This window comes from Lemur catta, chromosome 2 (genome assembly GCF_020740605.2).
Source record: "Lemur catta isolate mLemCat1 chromosome 2, mLemCat1.pri, whole genome shotgun sequence".
In the NCBI taxonomy this organism is placed as follows: Eukaryota; Metazoa; Chordata; class Mammalia; order Primates; family Lemuridae; genus Lemur; species Lemur catta.
The window spans coordinates 130,818,637-130,836,659 of NC_059129.1; the positions used below are offsets into that span (position 1 = coordinate 130,818,637).

Below are 18,023 nucleotides of genomic sequence, written 5' to 3' on the forward strand. Positions count from 1 at the left end.
TTGTGTAATTTTAAGTTTACTCTATGGAATTATTAGAGGGGTAAAAGAACTTAGACTGAAAAGATTTAAATTTACAAACTCATGGAATTAATACTTCCTTGCTACCTAAAAATATACTCAATTTTATGCATTGAAACTAATAGCATTGTGACAATGCTTCTAGATGAGCAAACTAATAGTGGCTCAGTCTAAAATGTTATTTAAAAATATTTTAATTCACTAATATTATTTTGACATTTCCAGGTCACAGATTATTTAAATCAAGGAATTAATTTAAATAATCTATAAATTTATTATACCACCTAATGTGAGATAAAACAACTAAAAACTGTATCTAAGACAGATTAAAAATATGCCTCTAATATATTTGTATAATATGAAAGATTGGATAGAAATATTACTAATCTTTCTCATTTTTATCATTGATAAAGAAGATATATACATGGCATCGTAAAGAGGTACTAGACTAGGTGCTTTGAAATTTGATTGTAAACCTTACTTCCCAGGGTAGATCCAAGCTAATTAATTACAGATTCTGAGGCTATAGCCATGCTAATTCGTACAGCTGAATTAACACATGGAACAGTTTCAAAGTAAATAAATGCTTATATTTTGTTTTTTTCCTCCCCCTCTTTCTCATTTTTTTTTTTTTGGCTGATGTCAAAATGAATGCCATGGTCCAAATAGTTTGTAATCATTTTGATTCCATCCTTCTGACCTGGTGAATATCAGAATTTCACATACTACTTCAGTTAGGTTCTCAAAAGATCGGTGTGGCTTTCTGTCCCCAGTTTCTCACCTTGCAGTCTCCAGTCTGGGTACCTGGCTTTCAGCCACAGCCTCTGCAGAGACTTGGGTCAACCCAAAGCTTCTATTCAGCTTAGCACCTTCAGACTTCCCACAGCATCTGTTTCTGAGTGCTGCTATTCAAAAAATCCCACTTTTTGAGCATAGGGGCATATTCGGGGGAGCTATCTATTAAAAATCCAAGGGTAGGGCATGTGTCCAGGTGAGTTATTAAATTAATGACAAAGGATACAGGTCATAAAAAGAAAGTCAGAGGGACTGGGAACTGTTTTGCCTGCTTTTGCCCCCCAGTTTGAACCAGAGGCACAGTGAGAGTTTAACCAGGTCAGGTTAAGGTTAAGGGTGAAGGCTGTACTGTTCAACTAACTGGCAGTGGGGCCCTTTCCACATACTAAAAAATGCAGATGAGCTAATTAGAAATTTGAGACAAAAGCCACACGTTTAGCTCACCTTTGGTCAAGGTCTAGGAAGAATTTGGGGACTAGTTTGTACAACAAAGAATGACCTTATGAGAAAAATAGTTGTGAGTTATTTCAAAAAGGGGTTATTTTGAGCCTGTGCATGTACTAGCCTTTGGGTCCTGCAGACCTGTTGTTTATTTCATGGATTTTGGTTGAAGTCATTATGGACACTGTCTCATGTATTTGCATGAGCAGCTTTGCTGCTGGAAGGTGTCACATCCTGGGAAATGGCAAAGATTAAGATCCTGGTGGCCTTTGCACCTTGGCCTGGGACCAGCACAGCAGAAGCAGCTGGCCTCCCAGACTGCTGTCCTGGCTCCTTGTCTCTCAAGAGGGTGCAGGTGGCCACTAGGGAGCACAGGGCACTGTAGCTCAGTCTGGCCTCTCTGGTCCTTTCCTGAGTTCTCAAATCCCTCTCGTCTGCCCCCTGCCTCATTTCCTTTCTTCTACCTGCTAAATTAAGTCATTCTCCAGTGGTCTTATTTCGCTTCTCTCTTCTCTCCCTTTTGAGCATCTAAAAAAATCATTCCTGATTTAAGACTTCTAAATGAACATCTCTGACCCTTATCATGCAATTAAGCTCAAGTACAAGTGGACAAATAACATGGATGAGCTCTCCTACTCTCAATTAAATCTGTCCAAATGGAGGTCATCATTTTCTCTCCCAAATGTACAAGCTTCCATGTTGCTCATGTTAGAGAATGTTATTACTGTCTTCCCTGTCACCTTAACTCTAAGGATCAGTCGTCCGCCCTCTCCCTCTCCTTTGCCGATCACATGCAGTTGGTTTCCTTGTTCTTTTATTAACAATTCTCCACCTTGGCTCCACACTCATTTTCTTCCCTGCCCTCCTCTAGGTGAGGCCCTCATTAACTCCAGGTAGAACCACTAAAAAAAAATCTTCCAATTCCCTTGCCTTTAGTCAAGGTTTTTCCTTATGCAATTAACTTTGCATAAAAGTACTGTTCATAATCTTCTTAGCATACCATTTGCAGGTAAGGTGTTCCTGCTTTTTTTTTAAAAAAAAGGAAGCATGAAAGAAGGAAGGGAGGGAAGGAGTGGGGAGACAGAGACAGAGAGAGAGAGAGAGAGAGAGAGCGCGCACCATACTAGCTCTTAGCAGTAAGCTCAGCAACCGGCTTCAGCTCCCTCCTACTCTCTGTATCAGCCAGATACTAACATGCTGTTTACCATTCTTCCCTTTTCTACCTCTGCACATTTTCCCATCCTTTTCTCTATGTTTTATAGTGGCTTTCATGCTACTCCCAATTCCATCTATATCTAAAGGCCTTCTTTTCCATGAAGCCAACATTGACTTTCCAAGTTGGAAGCAATTTCTGCCCCTCTTCTGTGCTAATAATACACTTTGTCTTTAAATTCGTTATCAACCTCTTTGCTTTTGCCTTTGTATCTTAGTTATAGCCTGCATTTATTCTCAGTAATTTTAAGTTATTTGAGAATAGAAACTGAATCTTGTTAATCTTTACAGTCACCCAACCAAGCACAATGTTGAACTTTTAAAATGAAATGCTCATTTAAATAATTTTAATAAAACCAATAAATAAAAGGTCAACATAACAACTGGCTTTAACTAATTTAAAACATTTTTTCCCAAGATTTACAAGTTGCCTCCCTACATATTTAATTTCTAAAGAGTATAACTCAGAATGCCCCTAACCCAAATTAAGTCAATTGTGTAATTCTATTCATATTCTGATTCCTGCAGGGTGTTAGCTGACACTACTTAAGAAGGCATGCTGATTGCACATTGCATAAATAAACTGCCTCCCACTACGAATAAAATCAGGTCCTTACACTGAACAGCATGCGTTAAGAAAACAATGGCAAAACTCCAGACTCTCATTTTATTGAAATTTTAACATCCCTACAGTGAACCTGCTTCCCTAAAATAATCTAATTAAACCAAATATGTGAATATGTCCGTGTGTGTGTGTGTGTGTGTGTTTGTGTGTGTATAAACCAGATTCAGTGGGCTTTTTATTGCATCAAAGTCTGTAATGACTTTATACCTTTGTGCCAGCTAAAGTTTTCCTTGAAGGTTTTTAACTCGTGTGCATTTTTTGTTGTATTACATAAACTTGCTAATTGACTTAAGAATTTTTGAAAACATCATTTTGTCATCTTTGCAAAGTATGTGATTAATAAGTGCTTTTAAGTTTAAAAAAGTAAACTTATTAGTGTTTTATTAATAACAGGATTATAAAATATATTTTAATAAAATTATGAACCACTTTCGTTATGTATAAAGACAGTTTTGACATTTTCTGAACTCCAAATTATTCAGAATATTTAATTACCAAGAATAGATACATATGAAAGACATTATTTATAGACAAAATATGGTTCATTGCATCTGATTAGGTAACCAAATATAAAATAGAATGTAGATTTAAACTTAACTGTATATTAGGAGTTTATGAATGGTAATATTGCTATTATGAAGTAATGTTTGCAATTTCCTGAATTTGCCTTTTAAAATTCCCAGCCTGTTTTTTTTCTCTTCCTTCTTTCCATCTTTTCTTCCGTCCTTCTTTCCTTCGTTTCCTTTTCCCTTCCTCCCTTCCTTTGTTTCTATTTTAAACAGGTTTATTGATAACAAAAAATTGACATGTAGTAAATTGCACATATTTAAAGGGTGCACTTTGATAAGTTTTGACATGCACCTACACACACAAAATCTTCACCATCATCAAAATAATAAAGTGACCTGTCATTCAAAAACTTTTTCTTTGCCCTTGGTGATCCCTTCCTGACCCCAGTCCCCAGCAATCGCTGTTCTGTTTTCTGTCACTTTATTAGTTTGTATTTTCTAGGCTTTATATAAATGAAGTCATAGCTATGTACAGCTTTTTGTGTGGCTCCTTGCACTCATAATTATCTTATTTTTATTGATATATAACAATTATACATATTTATGGGGTACATGTGATATTTTGATACATGTATACAATGTGTAATGATCAAGTCAGGGTAATTAGGGTATCTATCATCTCAAACATTTATCTTTTCTTTTTGTAGGGAGCATTTCAAAGCTTCTCTTTCAGTTATTTTGAAATACACAATAAATTATTGTTAAATATAGTCATCCTACTGTGCTATTGAATACTAGAATATATTCCTTCTATCTAACTGTATTTTTATATCCATTAACCAGTCTCTCTTCATCTCCCTCCCTCCTACCCTTTCCAGACTCTGTTAATCATCATTCTATGCTCTACCTTCATCAAATCAGCTCTTTTAGCTCCCACCTATGAGTGAGAACATGAGATATTTGTCTTTCTTTGCTCTGGTTATTTCACTTAACATAATATTCTCTGGTTCCATACATGTTTCTGCAAATGACAGGATTTCATTAATTTTTGTGGCTGAATAATATTCCATTCTGTATATATACCACATTTTCTTTAATCATTTATCCGTTGGTGGACATTTAGGTTGCTTCTATATTTTGGCTATTGTGAACAGTGCTGCAGTAAACGTGGGAGTGCAGATACCTCTTCATTATACTGATTGCTTTTCTTTTGGATATATTCCCAGAATTGCTGGATCCTATGGTAGTTCTACTTTAAATTTCCATATTGTTTTCCATAGTGGCTGGACTAATTTATACTCCTACCAACAGTGTACTAGCCTTCCTCTTTCTCTCCATCCTCGCCCCAAGCATTTCAGATTGATTAAATATTTTAAAAATTCTACTTATCTCTTTTGTTGGCTTTTAGCTGCAGCTATTTCTTTTGTTATTTTGGAGGTTGCTTTGTAGTTAATAGTACACATTTTGAACATAACAGACTCTACCTGCTTATGACATTGTATCAATTCACATACAATATAAAAACATAATAGTATACTTATACATCACCACCAACATTTTGCTATTGTTGTCAAACATCTGATTTTATATATTATAAACTCCATATTACATTATTTATCTGTTTGTATAAGTAGTTATCTCTACTATAAATATATTTTTAAAATAAAATAACTTGTGTATTTAGCCCTGTAGTTACTACTTCTAATTTTCTATATTTCTTTGTATAGATCTGTATTTCTGCCTGGTATCATTTTTCTTCTGCGTAAAGGACTTCCTTTATTTTTTTATTGTGTTAATATTTTCTCCTGATGAATGCTTTTAGCTTTTTTATGTCAAAAAAGTGCTTATACTCTTTCATTTTTAAAAGACATTCTCAATAGTTGTAGAATTGTAGCTTGACAGATATTTTTCTCTTTCAGTTCTTTAAAGATGTTGCCCATTATCTTTTCTCTTGCATTGTTTTTAATGGGAAATTCACTTTTTTCCATTTCTTTGTTCCTTTGCATGTAATGTTTGGGTTTTTTTTCCCCTCTAACTGCTCTTAAAATCTTTTTTACCACTGCTTTTAAGTTATTTTCTTATGTTGTAAATTGGCATGGTTTTCTTCATGTTTCTTGAGTTTGGGTTTCATTGAAATTCTTCAATCTGTGGGTTTGTAGTTTTCATCAAAATTTTTAAAATATAGACCATAATTTCATCAAATACATTTTTTTCTGTCTTTAATCCGTCCTTTTGTGATACCAGTTACACTTACTTTAGGCTGCTTGAAGCTGTCCCAGAGTTCACCAGTGCTCTGTTTATTTACAATTGTTTTTTTTCTTTTGAATTATTTCTTACCTTTTTAAATTTATTAGTCTTCTTCAATTTCTAATCTATCATTAATAGCCTTTGTGTATTTCTTCTCTCAGACAGTTTAGTTTCCATTTCAGGTATCCAATCAACTCTTTTGTCTTGTCTCTACTTAACATGTTGAAAACATGGAATACAGCTATAACTATACTAATGTGATTATGAATTTAACATCTGTGTCAGTTATGAGTCTAATTCAATTTTTTTCTCTCTCTCCAGTAGTCATATGTTCTTGTTTCTTCTCATGCCTGGTGATTTTTGATTGAATGACAGATACTGTGATATTTTGTAACCCTATAAATATTCTTGAGCTTTGTTCTAGAATATAGATTAATTTCTTAGAAATAGCTTGATTCTTTCAAATTTTGCTTTTAAGATTTGTTATGTGGGACCAGAACCATGTTTAATATAGGGCAAATTATTTTCCCTGACTGAGGCAAGATGTTTCTGATTACTTTTCCCAGTTTCCATGGGACTGGTAGCAGTAGAACCAGTTGTGGCCATGTGTGAGTCCTCCAGTTCTTTTGGATATTTATTTTTCTCCCTCTGGCTTTGGGTAACTTCCTCATGCACATGTGCTGATAAGTACTTTGTTGAATGTTCGTGGGTGACTCTCTGAAGATCTCAGGAGTTCTCTCTTTGAAGCTTTCTCTACTTCAGTACACTGTCCTGCAAACTCTAGCTACCTTGGTCTCCCCCAAACACTGGTATTCTCCTCTACTCAAGGAATCTTCAGAGATATGCCTGGGCCACCTCTCCCTGAATTTCAGCCTGAAAACTCTCTCAGGGCCATAAGCTGCGGCAATTAGAGGGCTCACTTCATTTGTTTCTCATCATTCAAAGATCATTGTCCTTCCTCACTTGATGTCCCTGTCTTTAAAATCAGTTTTATGTATTTTGTCCAGGTTTATTGTTATATCAGGTGGGAGGGTAAATCCAGTCTCTGTGACCCTGAGATGGAAGTGATATCTCTCAGGCTTGTTCTTTAAATTTGATACTTTGCTTTTAAATATTAAGAGGATAGATTTTAAATCTATCCACAAGTAAAACATTGTAGGTATAGATACAATTTTTTTCTTCAAAATAAAATCCCAAATTGGATATAATTGCAATTATATATTATATTTAAAAAAAATTTTTTATGATTTGTCAGGGACACCTTCATACAAGAATTTTGATTGGAAGAGTGTGATTTTTCAGATCTAATGAAAATTATCTTAAATCAAATTTTCTGAATTATCATTATTGTGCTCATTTTAAAGTTGTATTTAAACTGCAGTGTTACTCAAGCTTCATATTTTAAACCATGAGTAAATGTTAAAAATAATATATATCTATGAATAAAATGTTATCTCTGTACATTGAGTGGTCAATGCTGACTAGAAAATCAAGTTCAAACTTCTCAGCAGAATCCTTGATGGGGAAGCTGTTTGCCTACCTTTTGTTTTTTTCAACCTAATTTTCTCCTCCCTGCCATATACTATACTCAGGTGGTACTGAAGAACTCATAGATCTCTCCACCTCTTCTGCTGTTTCTTGCTTTTGCACTGTCTCTTATGCTGTTCTTTTTTTCCTACTGATGCCCTTTCTCCTTTTTTAACCTGGAAAATTTCTTGTTATCTTTCAAGACATGTCAGATGCTATTTTTTTGTGGGAAGTTTCACCTAATTGCCTCAACACTGGCACAATGTCCCTATTTCTGTCACCTGGGACTACTTTCATCTCTGCACATACCTTGTTATGTTGAAGTTATCTGTCTATCTGTTTGCATTTTAAATAAACTCAACAGCAGAGGTACATGTTTATGTGTTTCTAACCCTATCATCCAGCAGAGTGCTTGTCACAAAGCAGGTGTTTAGTAAATGTTAATTAGAAATAAGTGAACTGTTGGTTGAGTGAGATTCCTTTCTCATTCTGTAATTGTATTTTTCTAAAATGTTTTATTCTCCAGATATATTGCTTGATTTGATCCCAATTTAAAAGTTTTTGCTTTCCTAATTTTCCTTCTACCTATGGGATAGTTTACAATTAGTTCTTGCCTAACATTAGACTTACCCTCTCTGTTCTTTCTTGGTTTGGAAGTTTTACATTTTATTTCTTGGAATATCCTTATTTTTTTTTACATGTCTGTTTATTTTTAAATACTTTCCTACAAAGTCTACAGTTATTCAGTATCATTACTGGAAAACAAAAACAGAAACAAACTGGCATGGTAGTGTCCCTTAGAATTCCCTTTCTCATCTCTTTTATTTTTGTTTGCTAGAGTTTTAATTATAGATTTTTAAAGCATAAAGTTATTGCTATTATGTTTGCAAGAAATACTTTTAAAAATTTTAGCAAAATATTATATTGACTCGTTTGCTTACCATTGCTACTTATATCCACACACTTTCATTCTGGGGTTATTTTCTGTCTTTCTGAGATAAATCCTTCAGTATTTTTTTTTTTTTTTGACAAGAGTCTGTTATGGTAAACTCAGTTTTAATATGTTTTTATTTCATTTAAGATAAATGTTTCTATATCATTTTTGAATAAGTATTTATGTGGGTATTGATTTCAAGATTGACAGTTATTTTACCTCAGCTTTGAGGATACCACTTCCTTGCTTTCTGGTGTCTACTCTTGCTGTCAATCTGATTGTTTTTCATTTTAAGGTATTTTGACACTTCTCTACATAAATTAATACATCTACATCATTGATCTACCTTTTCATTTGATACATCTAGGTTCAGATTGCCACTGCTCAGCCTGCTATTTATCCTCTTTATTGCTTGATTGGCTTTTTCCAATCTGAAGACACATCTTTTATAAATTCTAAACACTTTTCAGCCATCCTGTTTTCAAATATACCCCCCTCCCCAACATTCTAACAATTTTGTTTTTCTGGATCTCCTGTTAAGCATATGTTTGAGTTTTCCAATCTATTTACTTGTATATTTTATATTTTATAGCTCTTTATCTCTCTATGCAAATACTAGATTTTTAAAATTCTACCTCCTAAATCACTAGCTCTCTTCTTACTTCAGCTGTATTTTATCTACTCTTTATGCTATTTTATCAAGTCTTTATTTCATATCTGAAATTTTCTTTACTAAAATCTTTTAAGATTTCTTTTTTCGTATCTATTTTTTTTTTAATATTTTCCTTGTTTAATTGCAAGGTAGAAACTACCCATCCTGTATCTTCTTGAGAATTCAAAATGCACTCATTCTAAAGACTTTTTAAGTTTGTCATATTACTTCTCTTTCCTTGGGTATGAGTTCTTTCTTCTGATATATTTACTGACTGTACCTCATAGTTTTAAGTTTCTTGTTTTGCTTTGTAATTTCAGTTTCTTAGTTCATCTTTTGTAGATGCTCTAAACTTATGCATACTATTCTGTGCCATGGAGTTTGGATGGGCTTCCAGGATGTTCAGCTCCTTACCCATTGCTGAGATGCAGTTGGTATGCACTCCTGAAAAGGACAGGATAGCTGCTACAATATTGAAATATTTTCTCACCAGCTGGCAAATAGCTGCTTTTTTAAGCTTCTGAAAGAATGTTCCACTCCTTTTAAACTCTGGCCTCTCTCTCTGGGAACCCCAGGATCTACCCATAATTCAGCTAATAAATAGTTAATGGACAAGCAGAGGGCCTCTAGCACTCTATTCCAAAACCAGGATAGAGTCCTTTCTGATTAGTGGGTGCATGTACCATAAAAATTAAAATTTCTTTTTATATTACCCTATCCCCACCTTATCCCCACCCAAATCTTAATACTGGGGAGTTGGGGGCTTTTCTACTGTATAGGAAACACTAGCCCTGATGCCACACCCATGATGGTGGAGGGCTGCCCTCACCCTCATTCTTTTTCTTTCAGCCAGCCTTTCTGTTTCCTCAGAGAACCATGGGCAAGCGACATATTGCCTGTTATACCACAAAGTGTAGGGGAGTTATCCCAGTCTTAGAAGCTAGGTACTTATGAGTAACTCTAGCCACTTGCTCCTTCACAAAACCTATTTCTGGTCTCCTGACATTTACAAAGTAGTTATAGCTTCCTTTCCAGCATAGACTTCCAGACTTTCAAGCTTTGACTGCCGCTGCTCAAATCCATTTCCCAGTAGCTCCTTGTGGGTTACACTATTTCAGCCCCCAACACACCACTATAGGTTCTTTCTGTAATTAGTCCACCGATATTTTTCAATGGTTTTCAGCCATGAGCATTTGCTTCCTTTATGCTTGCTCTCTTTTCTCCAGGAGCACATTCGTGTTTTATATTTGTACTCCCGGAATCAGCCTCTTGCCTCCTCCCTCCAAACACTGGCTTCCTTTGGAATACCCCATATTAAGTATTGGGAATATTCAGATTTTATATTATACACATTTCTCATTGATTTTTATTAACTTTTTAAAAAATAATGTTTCCAACATATTTAGAACACACTGTGTGGGGAGGGAGCCTTTGGCCATATACTTTCATATTTATTTTTGAAATATTTTATACAACTTGCAATTTTAATGAATTAAATCACTTACTAGTCTACGGGTATGTTGCTATGTGAATAAAGTGTCTCTGCGAATCACTCTGATTTTTCAGTGTTGCAGGTTTAAATTTTCTAAAATTTGAGAACATTTACTTCCCAGTATTACCAGTTCCTAATTCTTCCTGCATCACTTTTGTGTTTAAAAATTATCTTGCTTTCATAATTGATGAGGACAAGAATAAGGTGCTTTGAATACTTAAAGGATCCCAACTATGCTAGAGCAGTAGGTACGTTCTGCTAGTGAACTTCAAAGCCATACTGTGCTGAGAGTTTCAAAGCAACATTTTAGAGGTTCATTTTAAATCTCTCTTATATTTGACCTTGAGCTGCATTTGAGCATTGTTTATATCGCATGTGTAGCACTATAAATGATCTATCAGGCTGGTATAAGACACTGCTAATGAGACTCTTTTAAAGTAATATTGAATATAGATGGAAATAGATTTTATGCGTTACAAGGAAAGTAGGCCAATTAGAGATAAAGCTTAATAGCTTAAGGGCGGGAGCTAGAACATTTACTTACACTTGACAGAATGAACAGGGAAGAAAAACAATCTTAGCAGAGCCTTATTTTTAAAATTATACCTTCCTTTTAAAAAATAGATTTTAAGATTTTGAGCTTCTTGAATGAGGTAATTTTATCGTGGTTTTGATGTACACAAAATCAGCATTTTTTTAATCTGTGGGCTTGTACCAATGCTCAATAAAACAAATATTATAATGTGCTAATTTATGCCTTGATTTTTCTATTAATAATATGAAAAAGGCTTCATTTTTCCCTGAAAACTATTCTAGTCATCCTTACCTCTTTTATACTCTTACATGCTACTTAGGAACACTCTTTAACGATGTACAAATTCTCAAATTTTCTTTTCCAGCAAGATGGTGAATTGAGATTTTAAAAGAATGATAATACCTATAAATGTCTGTATAAAGAATAAAAGCCAGGCATGACGGGCACACACCTGTACTCTTAGCTACTTGAGAGATTGAGGTAGTAAGATCGCTCTAACCCAGGAATTCAAGGCTGGCCTGGGGAACATAGTGAGACTCTGTCTCTTAAGGCAAAAAAAAAAGAATAAAAATTGTCAGGATTCAGAAATAAGGAGAGGATTGTGGATCAGAGTGTCATGGTTCTGAGGGAAGTCTTGTAAGTCTTATAAAACTGTAATCTTTTGTTTTAACATATATGGGACAAGGTCTTGAGTGCAAATGAGGAAAGGAAGTGCTCCAAACTTAGATAATGACTTGGTTTTCCAAGAGTTTAATTCTCGTTACAAAGGTGAATGAGAAAAATCCACCTAAGCTCAGGAAGATTATAAGAAAGCTACCATTTTTCTCTGCCTGATGTTGGGCTGAAAAAAAGTCTTTCTGGAGAAATGGAAAAACTCTTTTCACAGGTTTGAGATCTAGCTATATTCATTGGGGTTTCTCACAGAATAAAACTCAATATAATGTTGAAAGTATATTCTCTCAACACAGGGTTGCCTCAGGGGAAGGGGACTGGAGGAGGAGAAAACCCTGATAGGCATAAGCACATAATCAAAGAATACACAAAAGATAGGCAGAAGTCACAACAAGAGAATCAAGTATTACAAATGTAAGATAATAGAAAAATAATCTGTAAGTAATATAGCATGTATTTACTTACAATGACTAAAGATATAAGCAAGAAGATTCAAATCCAAAGAAAGGAAGTACACTCTTTAGTCAATGCTACAATATCAAATAACCCCCAAATCTCAGTGACTTAAACAACAAAGGATATTTCTCATCATACCAAAGTCTGGACAGGCAGGTGGGTATAGAGTGGTGGCTTGGAATGTGCTGAATAAGGGGTCTTGGCTCATTTCTTCTTGACGTATCACCATTTTGTAAGGTGTCTTCATAGAACTTACCCATACACTGAGCAGGAAGAGAGTGAGAAGTATCTCACAGAATTTTTCATGAACCTTAAGGTGAATACTGTTATTTACCCACATTCTGTTGTCCAAGTCGCCATCCTGTAAAGCTAGTCAAACATCAAAAGAAATGGGAACAGGATTGGTAAGCATCTGGTCAATCTCTACCTATATACAACAATTTAGAACAGTTCCAATTAGGAATTATTAGAAATATAAAATAAAGACATCCATTCTTTTGTTTCACATAAATAGATGATAGATAAACAGATTTCCTACTTTGTCCAGCTACTGTTCCAGTTGCTGGAGACGGAGGAAATGAACAAAAAAAATCAATGTTCCTGCCCCTGTGGAACTACACATCCTACCCATGGAGATGCACAGTAGGCACATAGACAAAGGATTAGTGAGAGCGTTGTCAGGTGCTATAGAATTGAAGCAATATGAAAAGATGCAGAGAGGTGAACGTTGCTATAATAGGTAGAATATTCAGGAAAGCACTTCCTCCAGTCCTCACTCCCCAGAGGTGATATTCGAGAGAGACTTTAATCTTCTTGTTGCTAAATTCAACATTTAGTTGTTTTCACTTCATCTTGACCTATTAACCACATTTGGGCCTATTGCTCATGCCCTCATTTTTTAAGAAAATTGCTTCACTTGGTTTCCAAGGTATCACCTTCTACTGTGTTTGTCCTGCCTCACTGTATTATTTTCTTATTGCTGCTGTAAGAAAATACCAGAAACTTAGTGGCCTAAAACCACACAAATTTATTGTCTTAGAATTGTAGGAGTCAGAAGTCCAACCCGGGACTGAGCTGACAATAGGTTTCAACAGGGCTGCTTTCCTTTCCGCAGGCTCTAAGGAGAGACTCCAGTTCCTTGGCTTTTCCAGCTTCTAGAACTCACCTACCTTCCTTGGCTGTGGACTCCTTTCTCGGTTTTCAAAACCAGCAAGTTTACCTTTATCCATTCTTCATTTGTCACTTTTCCCTCTGAACTCTTCTGTCTCCCTCTTCCACTTTTAAGGACCCTGGGGGTTACACTGGGCCCACCCAGATAATCCAGGATAATTTCCCCATCTCACAATACTTAATCACATCTACAAACTCCCTTTGGTCATGGAAGGTAACATGTTCATGTTTTTCAGGGACTAAGGTGTGTATATATTTGGGGTGGGGAAGATTATTCTGTCTATAACATTCAATGACTACTTTTTTCTCAGTTTTCTTAGTCATTTCCCCCTTATCTCTCTGACCTTTAAATATACAGTACCAGGGCATAAATGCAGCTGTGTTGCTTATTAGAATATTGAAATACGTTTTTATTTATTACAAGTACCTTGCCAATACCTCTGAGCCCCAGACATGTCTGCCTTTTGTCCTGGGTCCCTGACCTACCCTGATGGCTTTACATCCCTGCCCCCACAACAAAAATAAAGAATAAATATCTGGCCTAGCCAGAGGCTTTGAAGACACTGACCCAGCATTGTGGTCAGGCTCCGTTCACTTTGGTTAATGCTCCGTGCATACCAGTTGTTAGGTGTTTTGAATAGCATCCCTGGAAGTGCCTCTTTCTCAGGTAGTCATTTTCTTGGTGATTTCATCTAGTCTTCAGACTTTAAATACCATCTAAATGCCAATGATCCTCAAAATTTCACTTTTAGCCCATTTTCTTCTCATACACTTCAGAATCTTAAATCAAACTACACATTCAACACCTCTGAGGATGGATTTTGGACATTTAAAACACAACTCATGGCCGGACGCGGTGGCTCACGCCTGTAATCCTAGCACTCTGTGAGGCCAAGGTGGGTGGATCGCTCGAGGTCAGGAGTTCGAGACCAGCCTGAGCAAGAGTGAGACCCCGTCTCTACTAAAAATAGAAAGAAATTATCTGGCCAACTAAAAATATATATACAAAAAAATTAGCCGGGCATGGTGGCTCATGCCTGTAGTCCCAGCTACTCGGGAGGCTGAGGCAGTAGTATCGCTTAAGCCCAGGAGTCTGAGGTTGCTGTGAGCTAGGCTGATGCCACGGCACTCACTCTAGCCTGGGCAACAAAGTGAGACTCTGTCTCAAAAAAAATAAATAAATAAAAATAAAACACAACTCATGTATCCATGAACTACTGCTTTAATCCCCCTGCTGCAATTTTGCTCCATAGTGCGGTCTTCTGTCTATCAAAAAATATCGACTCTATTGACTTTGTTTACCTTAAAAATATACACAGAATCTGGTTATTTCTTGCCTTCCTTACAGTAACTAACTCAGTCCAAATCCACATTAGCGCTCACCTGTTATTCCAAAGCTGCCTACATTGTCTCCCTTGGCTCCTTTGGTCTTTTCTCAACATAGCATCAAGAGTGATCATCAAATTTCAGTCACATCATTTTGTGTTCCAAGCCCTCCTTTGGCATCCTGTCTCACCCACATAAAGACCAATGCCTTTGCCCTGACTTGGATCATCTCAGCAATCTTCACATCTCCTGTTATCTCTCTGCAATCATCTTCCTTTACTTCCCCTTCCACTCAGCTGACCTCCATATTATTCTTCAAGTAAGCAGGTTGCTGTTTGCCTCTGGAACACTCTTTGCTGTTGGGACCTGCTGTTTCCTGCATCTGGAGCATTCTTTTCATGGATATTCACATGGCTTGCTTCCTCACTTTCTTTCACTATTTAAATGTTACCTTATTAGAGCCATTTTCCTTAACTCCATTTATAGAAATTAAATACCTTGACTCTTCAATACCCCTGTCCTGTTTTATACTTCCTCTTGACACTTTTCACTTTCAATTACAGACATGCACTGAGTAACGATACTTCAGTCAGGGATGAACGGCATATACGGAGGTGGTCGTTTAATAAGATAAAGTTAATTTATTATTGAAGAAAGAATTTTTTTTTATAAATTTAGTGTAGCCTAAGTGTACAGTATTTATAAAGCCTACATTAGTGTACAGTAATGTCCTAGGTCTTCAGTTCACTTACCACCCGCTCACTGACTCACGTGGAGCAACTTCCAGTCCTGCAAGCTCCATTCATGGTAAGTGCCCTTATACAAGTCCCATTTTGTTTTATCTCTTATGCCATAGTTTTCCTTTACCTTCTCTATGTTTAAATATGTTTAGATATGCAAATACTTACCATTGTGTTACAATTGCCGATAGTATTCAGTCCAGTAAGTGCTGTACAGGTTTGTTGACTAGGAGCAATTGGCCATACCTATAGCCTAGGGGTGTAGTAAGCTGTACCATCTAGTTTTGTGTAAGTACGCTCTGTGTCCACAGAACAATGAAATCACCTAATTGATGCATTTCTTAGAATATATCCTCATCATTAAGCAATGAATGACTGTATACTATATATATTACTTAATTTATTCTCTTTATTTTGTTTTGAGAACCCACTAGAATATGAACTTTATAAGCCTTGAGATTTTAACCTGTTGTTTTCCCAACTGCTTATCCCAAGGTCTAGAACAGGGTTCTAGCCTCACTAGTAGTTAAAAATTTGAAAATTAAACAAGATTCTAATTTTAGACTTTACCATTTATAAAAATGAACAAAAAGTAATATCCAGGGTTTAAAGATATAAAAACTGTAATATATATATGATGAAAGTAGAAAACAGTCCCAACTTTTCTGTAGAAAATTGGTCAAAATATATATATACTTTGGTAGAGTAAGACTCCTTATTAAAATTTATCCCAGGAAAATTGAGAATGTATGCAAAGATTTAACAACAGTAACAACCACCATAGTCTTGTTTATGAAAGTGAAAAAATTTAAAACTCAAAACCTCCATTCCAAATATAGAAGCCTCGTTAAATGAAATATGGTATATTTATACAATGAATATAATACAATCATTAAATTAGTATTTAGGCAAATATTTAGAACACGAGAAATATTAACAGATTACTAGTAAGTGAAATAAAGCAGTCTATAAAATATATATGTAGAATGATTTAATTTTTGAAGAAAAAAATGTATATTTGTATATCGACCCGGGAGGTTAGATAGTTGTTAACAATGTCGTGTCTAGAGTGAGGTGGGTAGCTTTTTCTTATTTATCGGATTTGTATTTTATGGTTTTCTTTTAAAATAATGATCACATAATACTTTTATACTGGGAAAAAAATCAAAATTATATTTGTATTGATAGTCCAGAAGCTATTACTATTATAAGCGCAAAGGATTTTCTTTACATGTGAATTGTGTATATTCTTATGTGTTTATGATATTTGATAATACTGTTTGTATTTAGTTTTTAATATCTTACATCGGTAAGTATGAACTAATGCTCAAAATTTGCAGATGGAGTAATCTCCTTGGGTCATTTTAGTCTTTAGAACCCAGACGTGTGAATGCTGTCTGCCCACAGATATGACTGTATTGAAAAATGTATTTAACATGACTCTGATGATAAGATAATTAAAATTATGTCACACAATTAATCCAATATTTTATCTCAGAGATTTTAATTAAAACTAACCTTTTCTCTCTTTCCCTCTCTCTCTCCATCTCTCTCTAGTTTCTCCCTTTTTGGCAGCAGTGCACAATCTAGTTTTATTGAACAAAAGAAGGGGAAATTCCCCATCTGGCCAGAGTGGAGTGAAGCTGATATAAATGCAGAAAAGTGGGATGCAGGCAAAGGTGGAAAAGAAAAGGACAAAACAGGAAAAAGCCCTGTATTGGTAAGTAGACCTGAACGCGACTAGATTTCATTTTGGTTTTTAATCTTACAATGGAATACGATTTGTTAACATGAGAGCATACCCATTCTTCTCCACAATCTCCATTCAAAAGAGAAATCTTGTCTTTGTCTACCTGCCCTCCCCGCCAGCCAATGCTTTATCTTTCCCAGCTTTAGTCCTGAGTTTTGGGGACTCACATTTGAGTAAGAGGAAAGAAAGAGCTATGACCACGGAGTCATAGTGAAACAAGGGGGAAATTAGGAGGTAGAAGAGGTTAGCCAATGGATTTTGGACAAAGCTGGGAAGCAGGCATTTAGAAGGTGGTTTAGAGAATGAAAGTCCACAGCAGACCTGTGATCTCTTACCTAGTGGTTGTAAGAAAGGGAATTTTTAAAAGCGATGTTACTGTGAGGTAAAACCTATATTCCTCTTAGTATCTTTCCAAGCTATGTGGATAAAGATCTGAGCTGCTCTTTGTTTACTTTTTGTCCTGTAAACATGATATGTCCCAGAGATTGGAGCTAAGTGGAGTTCCTACATTTTCCAATTATTTTAGGTTCTTTTGCCTATTTTAAAATGTTTACTCTGACTGGATTCATTGGCTCACACCTATAATCCTAGCACTTTGGAGGCTGAGACAAGAGGATCACTTGAGGCCAGGAGTTCCAGGCCCACGTGAGCAACATAGTGAGATCCCCGTCTCTACAAAAACTTTAAAAATTAGCTGGGTGTTCTGGTGTGCACCTGTAGTCTCATCTGCTTGGGAAGCTGAGGGAGGAGGATCTCTTGAGCTTAGGAGTTTGAGACTGCAATGAGCTATGATTAGCCACTGCACTCCAGCCCGGGCAACAAAACCACACCCTGTGTCAAACAAAACAAATATAAAAAGGTTTACTCTATTGTAAAGACTTTTTTCAGCCTATGGGGCTGGGTTGCACTTAAAATATGACCT

At 35.7% G+C, this 18,023-nt stretch overlaps 1 protein-coding gene across 7 annotated transcripts in view; it reads left to right on the forward strand.

The window, feature by feature from the left end:
• Positions 1–18,023, forward strand: part of ADGB (androglobin) — a 128,642-nt gene that overhangs the window by 5,640 nt on the left and 104,979 nt on the right. For 4 of the 7 annotated variants that reach the window (XM_045544534.1, XM_045544538.1, XM_045544539.1 and 1 more), the window contains exon 2: positions 16,909–17,071. In XM_045544534.1, the coding sequence (XP_045400490.1) occupies positions 16,909–17,071 (163 nt within the window). Of the gene's footprint in view, positions 1–15,275; positions 15,419–16,908; positions 17,072–18,023 lie in introns of those variants that run through there. The other 3 variants (XM_045544540.1, XM_045544535.1, XM_045544536.1) reach the window with 3 other exon arrangements.